General features: G+C 43.8%; 1 protein-coding gene across 3 annotated transcripts in view; it reads left to right on the forward strand.

The window, feature by feature from the left end:
* PHLDB2 (pleckstrin homology like domain family B member 2) overlaps positions 1-14,861 on the forward strand; it is a 705,124-nt gene that overhangs the window by 208,058 nt on the left and 482,205 nt on the right. For all 3 annotated transcript variants that reach the window (XM_069637184.1, XM_069637185.1, XM_069637186.1), the window contains exon 4: positions 9,025-9,189. In XM_069637184.1, the coding sequence (XP_069493285.1) occupies positions 9,025-9,189 (165 nt within the window). The remainder of the gene's footprint in view (positions 1-9,024; positions 9,190-14,861) is intronic.

A 14,861-nucleotide genomic window follows, 5' to 3' on the forward strand; every position in this document is an offset into this window, starting at 1 on the left:
CACTAAAAGAGCAATAAACACACCAAATAAATTGACATCTACACTGAAAGGTGCTATTAACACTGTTCACACAGCTATACATTAATTGCAGACTTTATCAAGAGGGCAGGATGGCCCCAACCACTATCCCTCAACCTTTTCATTGACAACATCTGGCACTTGAGCATATAATTTGACAACTGGATGGTATCCAGTTAAAATGTCGAAAACATTTTTTCAAATGCAATAATGTCGAAAAAATAATGCCTAAAAAAAAATATTTCGAATGTTTTTTTTTAATTTGTATATTTTTTTTGTTTGGTTTAGCTAGTAAAAATAAATTGTAAATGTCATTCGACATATTCACTATAAACCCAACTGGATATACGGAACATTTGCCACGCCTGGAATAGTTAAGCTAGAAGACCTATTCAGGCAAGGGAGTTTTATAACGAGAGAGGATATGGTGGAATTGGGGAGCATGACATTACTGCACATGCTCCTATACATTAGGATCAAGAGAGAATTGGCATCAATCTTCCCAGCATCCCTGCTGGCACTGGTAAATAACCCTAAATAGGGGCACACAATTTCAACACTATATGAAATGGTTATAGTGGGGAAAAAGGCAGTGCCTGGGGCAAAAAGAGTGGGAACACTGTCTGGGAGTAAAGATCTTGCAAGAGCAATTGGGGAGAATCTGCAAGTTGAACAAAGGCATATAGATGAAACACAAACATAAGCTTATCCACTTCAAATATTTGCACCAAGTATATTAAACGCCGTCCAGGTTTTCGCATATAGCCCATGACAGATCCAATGGCTGCCCCAAATGCGACTGACCCGACATGGACCTTCTCCACATGACATGGTCATGCCGTAAAATTGCTCCATTCTGGGGCGAAGTAATCTCTGCGCTATCAGATATTAAAGGTGAGGAACTTGCACGTGACCCAATCCTATGCCTACTTGGGGGTGTCTTCACAGTCAAAATGAGAATGCACAAATTTGCTTCAATAAGCCTGCTACTAGCTAAACATCAAATAGCCTTAAAGTGGATGGTTAAAATAGGCCCCAGATTACAAGCTTGACATAAAGACCTGGCATGATGCCAAGAACAAGAGGACACTTGCAGAGGGCTGGTGGTGATGGGATCAAACTCAAGACCTATTGAACATCATACCAGAACTTTGTCAAAGCAAGTGAAAATATCTGTACAGGCTAAGTGGGGATAAATGGCCTATATGGCGCCAGCTAGTATCTGAACACCTGGGTGTGTGGCACACCACTTTTCACACTCACTGCCACCTCTCATTTAAGTGCACCTGCTGCTGGCTTTATTGCAGGCTTCGAAGGTTACCTGCCGCGCTATTTCAGACTGCAATGGGTGTTATGGTCTGTCTTCTCCTACCTGTATCCGGCAACGTTGTTAACGTAATGATGTTGTACTTAGGCAGCACCATCTCTGTAACCGTTTACTGCTTAAATTCTGATGTTAAGTAAGAGTCGATAAATAAAGAGTTAATTAACACTGAGAACTCTGCATGCCTCTCATCCACTTTTTTTTAACAGAAGAGGCGCGTGCAGACAGTGGCTGACCTTTGTTTGAGAGAAAGGATTGCTGTGGGCCCTTTTTTATCTGATGAATGATCCCCACGCCATCCAGGAATGCATGTCTTTGATGAGAATAGTGAATAGACCCACAGCTGGGGTTGTCCAGTGAGTTTTGCCAAGCTAATTTTCAGCAAATCATACTTAACATTTTAACATTGTAAACATGACTGTCATTTCAAGACCTTCACTGTTCCTGCATGCAGGTACCTCACAGGACAGTAGGGGTGTAGCGGTTTAGACATGCATGAGGCAGGATGTCCTGTTATAACCCTCTCAGATGACAGTGTAGAAACGTTATGTAACTTTGAATTTTGTAGATACTGTACACAGCTCAGGAATCCCAACATGCAAGCCCTAGGAACATGAATGAACCTGATGTAAGCACACAAATAAAGCTGCATCACTGAAAAATTGCATTAAATCCCTTAATGTTTCAGATATTGTGTGCCTTGCCAGTCTGCAAGCACAATGTGGCTTGATAACCCTGAGTGATTGCATGTTCCTCCATTCAGTTATTTATTTAATGATTTTTATTGCATATAGTGTGAACCTAGCTCAAGAGCAGCAGAGTGCTTTACAGAGGGATTTTTATTAGGCTGGCAATGGTACCAAGTATGCCAGTCTGCCTCGCTGTGGTCATCTGGTCTTTTTGAAGCACCAACCTCGGTATGCCAGAGTGCAGTGCTGGTAATAATTACATACTCTGTTGTTATCAACTTTTAATGTTGTATTTTACATGGAAATTAAGTTGGGGCACCTGCTCAGAAAACCTGCTGCAGTATCCAGTTGGTTTTATAACCGAAGCCACCCACTGCTTTGGCTGCCACTCATAGGCTGAGATCAGCAAAGAGATTGAGGTTACCCCAGCCATAGTACTTACAAGACTGAACTATTGTAGCACTGATTACACAGGACTCAGTAATCATTTGTTTCACCACCCGAAACGTCTGCTAAATAAGGTGACAGGGTGTTTGCTGTGGAATCCTGGGTGACAGTGACACCATCCTTCAAGGAACTACCCTGGCAGCATATCAAACAGAAAATCCCCCTCAGGACATTGTATACTGTCCACAAAGTCCACTTCAGAACTGGGCCATCCTATTTGAAATGTAGCTTAGGTAGATGTCTACCCAGAAGAAATGTAAGATCTGCCTGTCACCATTTAATCATTTCACTCCATGCATCGGGATTGATTTAGTGATTGATTGATTGATGCTTTATTTCGGTTATTAAAGAACCATCAAAGCAATTTTTAAAAAATCCACACAAAAGCATAAACATCTTACAAATTCATTGGACACAGGTGAAAACAGTTGATTAAAAACATATCTCAATATTTTGAAAATTCTTATTAAGTTCTAAAATTAAACTTTAGACAATATCTTAAAAAAACATATAAAATAGCCACTAGTGACACAAAACAAACACAACAACATTAGGACCAGTAAATAACGATTACTTCATCTACAATACTTCCACCAGCAATTCCAAGCTCTAATTAGATAGCTAGCAACCGCATAAACTCTTGAAGCACAGGATGGTGTTTTATAGAGCTCAAGAGCAGTGATTAAAGTGTCAATGTTATTTGCTTTTAAAATCGGGAAAAGCCATCTTCTTATAAGAGGCATCAATACCGCACAGAAAAAGAGAAAGTGATAAACATCCTCCTTCTCTGCACTACACATCGGACAACAAGAATAAGCTTTTGTGGACCAATTTCTAGTATGGACCTTTACAGGTAGAAGCCTACATTTAATGTAACAAAGATTTCTGGGTAAGGTACTTTTTTATTCCGATTTCCAGTTTGATACTTATGTAGTTATGGAATGTACTCTTACTCACATTACTATACATGATGCCCATTAAAACCCAATTCCAAAAAGGAACTTGTAGTTTAAGATCTAAAGGAAGTAGGGATTCTGGGTTATGACAGAAAGAATCTAAATCGATTTTAGGCAATGCATTCTTGACATGAAGAAACCATACCCATGACTTTGTATGATTATTTCCCAGAACATCCAACATTCCCTCCTTAAATAGCTGAGCTCATTCTTCATCCACAGCTTAACCCACATCCTGTCCTCACTATCCTCTACACCCCTACCTCTTCCCTCCCCGGCTCTCAGGCCTCCCTTGTCCCCCCTCTCCTCATCCCTCCTACTCTCCTCTTTCTCGCCCATAGCACCGGATGAGGTCTCTAGAGAGGTCCACTATATGTAAGTCTCCTCCAAACAGGTGCTTCCCTGTTCCTCTAGAACTATCAAGGACAACATTGCCTCCCTTTTGCCAGCCTTGGCCAATTTCTGTAATCATTCCTTTGCCACTGGTTCTTTCCTGCTACGCCTCAAGCACTATATTGTGCATGCTCTCCTCAAAAAGCCCTCTGCTGACCCCACCTGCCTGGCTAACTACCACACCGGTCAAGTGGCACAGCGAGTAGAGCGCTCGCTTTGACATCAGTGCAGAGCCTGCGAACGTAGGTTCGAATCCCGGCAGCGCCAAACTCAGCGTTTCATCCTTCCGAGGTCGATAAATGAGCACCACACACCGTGGGTAATAATAAGCAGCGCTCAGATACCTAAGGGTTCGTAGCGCTATATAAATGCCAAATTATTATTATTATTATTAATTATCCCCTTCCTGGGCAAACTCCTGGAGAAGCTAGAAGCTGGTTATCTCCCAACTGATCCACCATACTGAATATGTTGGTTGTCTCCACGACCACCAGTCTGGCTTCAGAGCAGCCAGAGGCACGGAAACTGCTCTCCTGAACACCTGTGATGACTTGCTCTCAAATCTCGATTCCAACTGTCCATCTGTCTTATCCTTCTGGATCTTTCCTCTGCCTTCAATATGATCAATCATGCCACCCTGAAAAACCGGCTCTGTGACACCCTTGGCATCACGGGCCAGGCACTGGGCTGGTTGACCTCATTCCTCTCTGACCAACCTCCCCAGGTTCAACTGGGCCCTTTCCTCTCCCCCATCACAAACTCCACCTGCTGAGTCCCTCAAGGATTTATCCTCTCGCTGTGGCTCTTCAACATCCACCTTGCCCCTCTGGGCCACCTGATCTCCTCCTTCACCCCTCACTTCCAGTGTTATGCAGATGAAACGCAGCTCTCCTTCAAGCTTCCCTCGACTGCCTCCTCTTCCTCCTCTCTCATCCCTGACTGTCTCACTGTTATTCAGGCATGGTGTGTGGCCAATGATCTCTGCCTTAATGGCATTAATACTGAGATCCTTCTCATTGGGACCCCAGTTCCCTTCTTCCCTCCTACCCTCTGGCCACCCTCTATGTGTCCCCTCCCCTCGACTCCTCTCTCTCCTTCTTTCCTCACATTGCGGACATTGACAAGAGGGCCCATTATCAACTGCACCTCCTCAGAGGCATTCTCCCTTTCCTCGCCTTCACACAGAACCTCAATGTCACCAGAGTTCTGGTCCTCTCTAAACTGAACTACTGTAACAGCCTTTTCCTCAGTCTTCCTTTATCCTCCCTTCGCCCCCTTCAACTACTCCAGAATAGTACTGCAAAAATTATCCTTGGCCTCAAGCTCAAGGACCGCATCTCCCCAGCCCCAATATCTCTCCACTGGCTCCCGGTTGCCGCTAGGATCAACTACGAGACCCTCTGTATCATCCACAAGGCTTTCTGGGGCCTGGGGCTACCCTACATCAATCTCTCTCTCCCTAAAGACCTCCCTGCTAGAGCCCTTCGCTCTTCTAGCTTCAACTCTGGGCAGATCAGACGCTTCTCTAAGCAGAGAGTTGTGGGTAGATCTCTTTCCTCCACAGGATCCTCCCTATGGAATGGTTTCCCTGCCCCTCTCAGGCTTGGGACAGATCTCCATAAGTTCTGGAAGCTCCTCAAGACCCTGCTTTTCCCTTCTTCCTTCCCTCTCCCTCTCCCCTGCTAAAGGCAATATCTGCCGCTGTGATGGGCTGCCTGATTTTCCTCTGAATTCTATAGGGCTCCAGCCCCCCCCGTCCATCCCCTTACTCGCACTTAGCAGGTAGACTCTTAACCCTGCACCCCATGCATTCCCAGGAACCTGCCCACCTTTGCCACCCATTAGCACTCACCTAGCCCCTCTGTCCCTTCCCCCCTCCAGCTCCCTCTTTCACTTGCACTCTCTCCTCTTTGCCCTGCACTCCGCTCCTTCCCACACTAGCACTTCGCATTTCATGCAAACCGGCACTCCCCTTCCCCTCCTCTCGCTTGCACTTGTTGTTGCTGCACTTGCACAATCTGATTAGGACCGTTATTGTTATCTTTCTCCCTTGTTCCCCCCTTTTTTTGTCTTGTGGCGCCTTGAAACACAATTTGTTTAGAGGTTTTAACTGGGTGTAGTATTATATTCCACTTTGTTCAAGTTCCCTTTTAACTGCTGAACTCAGGGTGCCAACATGTACTCCCAGTGGCTTCTTAAAAAACATTTTTTCTGCTATTTTCATTTTGGAGGTGTCTCGATGCCTCCAAAGTTCAGCAGCAAAGAAAACTACTGACTGTCTTTGTGCCTTAAAGACTTCTACGGTCAGTTCTATTACCATACCCCCGAATTTTCCAGAGACGCCCAGGAGAGCCCCGGTTCTTCTATTCATAATGATATTACTTTTCTGAATATGAGAGTTCCAGTCCCGTTTCTTGTTAAATCGCCTGCCTAAGTAGTTAACCTTATTTAAGCCCTGTGGAGATGTAGATAAGAGGACGGCATCAACTGCAAACAGAAGAATGTTGAGACGTTCTCTTATAGTCATTGGTGCTTCTGTTTGTTTCACAAGTAAGGATTTAGCAAAATCATTAATAAATCAGGTAAATAAATATGGGGCCACGACACATCCTTGCCTGACCCCCTTGGTTACCATAAATGACTTTGTAAATTCACTTTTATGCCCCCACCTAACTGCTGCAGTGTTATCAGTGTAACGTGCCCTTATTCAATTAATCAGCTGAGACAGAAACCCATGTTCAAACAATGCTGTCTAAAACAGGCTTCAACATCATCTAAGGCTGCCTTTAGGTCAATGAAGACCAAAACAAGGGCATTGCCTTGAGGGCTATATATTTTTGTACAATCAAAGAGAGTCTAAAGGCCTGTTCTATACTACATAAAACCTTTCTGAATCTATCCTGGGTGTGGTGAAGCAGATTATGTTCTTCAATGTAGGTAAGTAAACGACTGGCCAGTACCTTTAGCAAAGACCTTGTCAAGGCTATCCAAGGCTATCCAATAAGGAAATTGGTCTAAAATTCAAGGGATCATAGAAATCTCCCTTTTTATAAATCGGGACAATGACTGATGATCGCCAGGGTAGAGGCGGTTCATATGTTTATCAGATTAAAAGATTTCAGTAAAATAGGTGCCCATAGGGCTAAATCAATCTTAAAAAGGTCAATGGGGATTATGTGTACCTGGTGCTTTTTCGATGCTTTGTTTGTTAAGGGCCAGTAATATTTAGTTTATCGTAAACTCAAGAAAGACTTCTCTACACGCCACCAAATGTTCCAGGACAGAGCAAAAAGAGTTTCCTAGTTTTAAAATGTTCATAAAGGTCTATACAGGAATAGTCATGAGAGGGATGAGATCAGCTTATTTGCTTCTATGTGAGACTATTTCTCAGGAATTCTTCTGTCATGACCATGAGTTGCTTTAAGTAAATTCTCCTATCTGGACTCAATTTCCATATTTCTTTTGCTACCGCCTGGGATCGGGGGAAGCAGCCAATTAGGTTCCTTGGATCGGAGGCTTGAACTACTGATCTAAGCCATTACTCAATGGAACCCGATGGCTGCTTTCTCCACCCAAAGCGCCATCTTCTCCCCACCCTCCATTCCCTTCATTTTTGAACTAACCCCAAGCCCCCTCGCTAGTACCACTTACCTGATTGTGGCGGGGCCAAGCATGCCGCCGCAGCTTCGCTCCGTCTCCCTTTGCTGGCTGCCTTGAAAATGGAAGAGGGGCTCCATAAGGAGCCCTGCCTTCGCTCTGTGGCGACCATTTTATGTAAGTATTTTCTTTCCATGAACTGGATGCCGCGAGGCGTTACGATAATAGAAAAAAAAATACACTGCTCTCAGCACACCAGGTTACCGGATTAGCAACCCCGGGTGCTAATAGCGTTAAGCATCCTACCAAGGACTGGAAAGGGGATTAACATCCCAGGGCCCTCATTAAATGCCCTGCCTTCGCTCCGGCCTTTAACTCAGGTCCTGTCCCTTTAACACCCATTCCTGCCTTTGGAACGGGTGCTTAACGCTATAGTATTAATCATGTACCTAAACTCATTTTTCCTCATCTTGACCAGCTCTGTTTTACCATTACCTTCAAATTTAATGGCCATTGCATCAGGAGAAATCAACAGGCAGGTTGCAAACTTGCAGAGGTGGTGGTCAAATCTAAAAGTTGAAACCAGGATGGAGCCTAATCACAAAAGTAAGAATAGACTAAGCAGGGCGTGGTTCTTCAAACAGAATGTTTGGGTCCATTGCATTCCCAATACACTAACCTAATATTGTTTGGCTGCTCCCTAAAAAACAAATTTGATTGTATACCACTGAGTAATTGTGAAAATGCTTGCTTACTTGCAATGACTTGATTTTTCTTGTTCCTTTTGTCCATGTCCATCTTTCCTAGCATTCAGATGCATCTTGTACTGCAAAATGATGGTATCAGGTAATATTATCCCCACCAATAATATCGCCATATATATGGTCGTGGGGTAAGGCCATAGGCAATATTATTAGTGTGGATACTTTATGGGGTTATTTGGACCAGGGGTTGCGGGGGTGTCCCCCGCGCCATTAAAACAATTATTTATGGGGGTTGCGGGGGTGTCCCCTGCAGGTTCCATGGCTTAATATTACTGCAACAATATGGTGATATTTTTGTATGCCGATATTTCTGCAGGGTTATTAACACATGGAACCAAAGTGACATGTTAAAAGCAACCTCTACTAATTAATTAAAAAAACAAATGCCATATTGTATCTTTCCCATGTTAAAAAAAGGTATTCTTACAATGTCTGTTGACTGGTGTAGTGGTTGTGTAGCAGTCAGTTTTCAGTGGTAGTTGTTCAGGGGTATCGTCTTCGTGCTAATAACATCAGCCCTTGATGAGCTAAAAACAATACCACTGGCACCACCCGAAATTATGTTGTCTATGCGTCGCTGATACAACACTTGTGGTCAGTTTTAGTTTCCAGAGAAGAAATCACTTGCTTGTCTGCCTCATAAATGCTCCCCAGTATTAAAATCCTGAGAATAATTTCTAGGGTCAACAAGAGTAAAGCATCACTTCTACTCAAGACTTAAAAATCCTTAAAAATGTTTTAAATGTGCTTTCTTTTTTAGCTTTTTGCTAGCTTGTCACTGTGTAGCAAAAGCAGCATCTGACATAGTGCCATAACATTCTGACTATTATTTGCAGACAATCGAAGCAACAGTTGATGACCAAAGTGGAGAAGAACTGGCGTGCGTTGAGGAAGAATTGACACGGCTGGAAGAAGAGCGAATATTAAGGATAAATAATCTTGACGAACTTGAGCAAAAGATCAAAGATTTAAACAACCAGATGGAAGAATCTTCAAGAGAGGTACCTCACTCACAAATGGAACATTTGTTCTCAAACCTGGACATCAAATTACTCCTATGAAACTGACATCAAGGTTTCACGTTATTTCATCTTTAATAAAACCTAATAAAACGTACAGATTCAATTGTATATTACGCCTAGAAACACTTGTGTACAGGCACGTTATAAATGACTTATCAAATCATATCAGTACCCAATAAAAGGCAGACATCATGTTTCATCAGAATACATCAATACTAGTGGTCTTGAAATCCATATACTCAGTTATTAATCATACCAGCTTACTGAATGGTTTGATTATTTACCTACATCATTTTATGCAGTAATTGTCATCTTTGGAAGATCCTTTTTACACGGGATACGAGCAATGCCTAACATATGTCAGTGAAGTGTAGCACAGGCCTGTAGGCACAGCAGGTTCTGGACCTACATCTGGGCATACCTATCCCACTTAGGGTGGCCAATGCTAAACTGAAGACTGATGTTTGAAAGGTTTTGAATAAATCATAGCCACTAGCATTGCTCTGGGCAACATTTTAGACCATATATTTTTTGCCTATGTTGATGTTACAGGGAGTTATACCATATGGAATTCAGGCTTTGTGCCACTCCAAAGGGGTAGTACCTGCATGAACTGCTTATTGCATTCCATCAGCACGACACCACACGTAACCCCAGACATTTTCCAGCCAAGGTGGCTTACTCAGTGATGTACATCATGGGTTTATCTGTCTTGAGTTGGTTTCTTATGGAAGCATCTACCTGCTCCTTCATTTTAACTCTTACGCTAAGAAAGGATAAGTACATGGCGTAGGTTGGTGGTGAAAGGCCACGTCTTTTTACTCAGGCTGCCCAGGTTAAGTGGGCCACCTCCTTTTCATGCCCTCATAAGACGATGGGTAAAAGGATGTGGCTAAGCCCACAGGTTCCTTGCATAGTATTAAGATATTAATGAGCGCATAACACATTTTAATAGAGAAAGGAAGGGACAAAGAATGATTCTCACCACTGTTTGAACAATTGGGAATATGCCACTGAGAGTTAGAAACATTAAGACTATGCATTCCATCAATAGTGAATGAAATTGGCAGCCATCAGGGAAAGCTGAGTGCAAGTGCTTTGCCCTAACTCAAGTACATTGTTATCTGCCTCTATATATTGGACACCCATATGTGTTTAAGTAATATACTCTTAATTAGGAGAGCCTCTAAATAATTCCTGTTTTGATGACCCTGCTGGTGTGACCAAGTGTATTTTGTAAAGGAGACTTTGTCAATGGATCAATCCAAAAAGAGGAACTTCATGCTAATTTTGCCCTGTAAAAAACTAAGGGAAGGTTAAGCACACCTTTTTCCATATGACAAGGCACCACCTGTGTTGTTTTTCCACAGGTGCACATTGCGTCTATGACATCTAACGGAAAACTCTGCGGTTTTTAGCACATAGCTGGGAAAGGGCATGCTACATCCCAAGTTCATGGGGACAAGTCCATCTCAAACCCCCTGCAGCCAATATTTGTGTCCATGTGTGTCCCTCATCTGCACTTTTTTGTCTCCCCCTTCCCAGGCCTAGTACAACCGTTACTGTTGTTTTCCTGTAATTCCACTTTGCCTTTTTTGCATTGTTGCGACTGGAAACACTTGTGTATAGGTGCCTTACAAATGTCCAGTAAATACTAAATAAATTGTACTTTCATGTGAAGCAGTTGCTACAGGGACCTGTATTTCAGCAATGAACTGAAGCCTTAGAGCAGGAGGTTGCCAGGAAGCAGACAACACTTACACCTATGATTTATATATTTACCGGGGGGTTTCAAGAAAATACCTTTAGCGAAATCTCAGCAAACAACAAATATTACATTCCGATTTAAGTTTGGAAGGTGGTGGTGTTGAAAGTTATCCACCACAGACCAATCTTGATTGAGTGATACAAGCTATTCATAAATATTGTGTGTACCTCGAGCAAGCACTGTGTCTGTGGACTGTTGTTTACTCAATAAGAGCATTATGTTCCTGCCTGTTGTTTTTTTGTTGAAGTCTGGATGATGAGTACAAGGCCAAAGCAATGGGTTTTGCTCAAGTAGGTGAAGGGACATCGTCCACCCCATTTAATAGTACTGGGTCCCTTTTGATCTTTCTGGGGCTACTGTTTGCAATTGTAGTGTTCGCTAGTGGGATATCAGCAGAAACCTCAAATGCCTCATATTGCCCAGCACCAGGATTAGTCGACCTTTGTACAGCTTCCTTTTAACCTAGACAGTAGTCAATAGTGAAGGATAATGGCAGTCATAGTCCAAAATATCCAGGGAGCCACAGGTTTTATACCCGACCAAGAATCACCCCCTTTGTACATGTATCTATTTCTCTGCATGCACAGATTAACTCAATTTCCAATTGCCATCCATGCCTGTGTGGACAGGGCAACTTTGAGTCAGTGTTCTGCAATACAGTGAAGTACAGTATGAAAACAAATCCCAACCCTTTGTTAAAGAGACCGCTGGATGGTTCTCTTGGATAAGAAGAACTTGCAAGGGAGACTGAGGCAATACTGAGAAAGAAGAGGATTATCTGCATGAACATATTTTTAGTGGAATGTAACCCATAGGAAGGGGATGAAGTAAGAAGGGAAAGGAGTTTTTAATGAAGTTTTAGAATAGAACATATAAAAGCAATTCTGGTTAACTACTCCCTAGAATCTGGTATTTGTCACAGATCCAATAATCTCTCAATCGAGACCAGTTCAGTGAATGTAGACCCGCGATCCATGCAAGGTACTAATGCTGTGATGTGAATCTACTAGCAAGTGGTGGGCAAGTTCTTAGTAATCACCAGTACACAGATTTATATGTCGGGTGAATTAGACTTTGCCAAATAGATATAGAAGTGGTTGTTGTACCAAGGCTACAGGTTAAGTGCAGAGTCCTGGCTTTTGGATAACTTACTGGCCATGAAGACGAGCATGGCCATGTGGGAATGTGTTCTGAGTAAGGCAAGAAAAAGCATTACGCATTGTATATAGTCCATTCTACCAATACGTCAAGGTGGAGACACTAGTCTTCACTCGTACAAGTTCAGTACTCAAAGGTTTCAGAATTGTAATCTTGCTATTCTAGTGAAAAAATGATTTTGATGTCATGAACTTCAGATCACGCCCCTTTTGGACCTCCTGGTCCTTGTCTCAATGGGGCTTGCATTCCGTACTACTTCCAACATGGCCGTCCAGAGCTGAAGCCCTTGCTCGCTCCATGCGCTGAACGCGGCGTGGTCTATTTATAGACCACGCCTTCCGCAGCTCCGCGCGTCTCAATGCTATTGCAGAGTAGCCCAGACGTTTGTTCGTAGCTCGCGGTATTGTTTCCCTTGTCCCAGTGCTATTACCCATTCCTTTTCCTTTCCCCCTTCCTGGTTCCGAGCTTTCTAGCCTTTTCCAGTCTCCCGGATTCCTGGACTCCATGATCCCGGAACTAAACGCAACCTGGAACCAGACGAATCTCGAGCAGCACTGTTCAAGACCAGGAGCGTTTGCAAGAAGGCAGTGATCGAAGTCACCGGCAAACATCGGACCCAGGTGAGGAGGGGGGAACTCCTTGACAGTTTGAGACGCTACCCGACCGAACCTAAAAACGAGATGGAAGCCGCCGTGCAGGACTTAATGTGACGCATGCAAGAACTATCAACCAAGGTTCAAAATCTTAAGGCGGAAAACGCAGCGCTCAAACAATTGGTCTTATCCCGGGATTCTGCTACAAAGGAGGGTGCCCTGTTGGGCGGTATTGTTGACAAGTATGATGGTTCGGCAAAAACACTCAGCGGATTCCTGGATTCATGCCTGGTCCACTTTACCTTCAAGCCCTATTATTTTTCGACTCCTAGGGCTAAGGTGAGTTTCATCATATCCCACCTTTCCGGCAATGCCTTAACTTGGGCAACACCCTTTGTCAACTCCGGTGATGCCCTCCTAGACGACTACGATGGGTTCATACAGGCCCTTAAAGGCATGTTTGACCGTCCAGAGCAGGTCTATACTGCCCAAGAACCCTTGCTGGACTTTCAACAAGGCTCCCAAGATATGCTCACTTATGTGACCAGATTTAAACAATTGGCCAAGGAAGCAGACTGGTCCCCTGAGGCTAGTTTTACCCTGTTCAGGAGAGGCCTAAACAAAGAGATCAAGGATGAACTGGCCAGGGTGGCCAGACCAAATTCATTCCAAGCACTAATGGACCTGGCCTTGCAAATAGACTTTTGCATCCAGGAAAGGAAGGATGAAAGAAAGAAATCCAAGGGAAACCCACCCAAGACGTCCTTTGATCGGACGCAAACCCAAGTCCAGCCCCAGAACCTGAACCCATGCAAATTGGAGCCTTTTGTGGACCCATATCGCCTCAAGAAAGATTGAGAACGATCCATACGGGTTTGTGTATGTATTATGCTTCAGACAAACATTTGGTCAGGGAATGTCCTCTGGCACCTCCTCAGCGTTCGGGAAACGCCAGCTCCCGATCTTAAATGGAGCAGAGATTCGGGAGAGAGGTGTTTGCTCCACATCAATTCCATCCTTGAACTCTCCTGGACAAAACAGTTTGGTGATACTACAGGCTTTCGTGTCGCCCTCCAAAGACAAGACCTATCCAATTCTGGCCTTGGTGGACTGCGGAGCTATGGGAATTTTCATTGATCAAGACTGGGTGGTTAGTCATCATATTCCGTACGAGACCCGAAACACCATGCAGCCAGTGGAAGCAATAGACGGAAGACCACTCTCTTCAGGGACCATAAGCCTGCAAACTAAAGAGATCCAACTTTCCATAAACCATCATCAAGAGCGGATTACATTCGACATCATTAAGTCAGCCCATTACCCCATGGTTTTGGGAATGCCCTGGTTACAAAAGCACAATCCGTATATCAATTGAACAGCAGGATCATTATTCCTGGGCTCAGAGAAGAACCACCAAGAGACTAAGAAACACCACTCATGGTTTCCAATATCATACAAGTTCCAGCGGCCTATCAGGGATATGCTGATGTATTCTCTACTGCCATAGTCCAGGCCTTACCCCCTCACAGGCCCGAAGACTGTGCCATAGATACTGATCCATCAGCTGTAATTCCTTTTGGCAGAATGTTCATTCTTTCCGAACCCGAGAAAAAGGCCCTTCGGGAATACCTAGACACTAATCTTGAAAATGGCACCATAAGACCCTCGAAATCTCCAGCGGGTGCTTCATTGTTCTTCATTCCCAAGAAGGATACCAAGGAACTCAGACCTTGCCTCGACTATAGAGGCTTAAATCAATGCACTCTCAAGGATCGGTACCCGCTTCCCCTGATCTCGGATATCCTGGAAGCTGTGAGAGGAGCCGTAATATTCACCAAATTGGATCTCAGGGGTGCCTACCATTTGATCCGTATCCGGGAAGGAGACGAGTGGAAGACCGCCTTTAGAACACCATTTGGCCACTACGAGTACCTGGTCATGCCCTTTGGACTAGCCAATGCCCCAGCAGTTTTCCAACGTTTTATGGATAGGGTGTTCTCTGATATGTTGTTTCTCTTCGTCATTGTCTATCTGGACGACATATTGATTTTTTCCAAGGACCCTCAGAAGCATGAAGGACATGTCAAGGCAGTTCTACAAAGACTCCGGGAACATCACATTTTAGAAAAGCC

Source organism: Ambystoma mexicanum, chromosome 7p, assembly GCF_040938575.1.
Source record: "Ambystoma mexicanum isolate Mex_15411 chromosome 7p, UKY_AmexF1_1, whole genome shotgun sequence".
Classification (NCBI taxonomy): Eukaryota; Metazoa; Chordata; class Amphibia; order Caudata; family Ambystomatidae; genus Ambystoma; species Ambystoma mexicanum.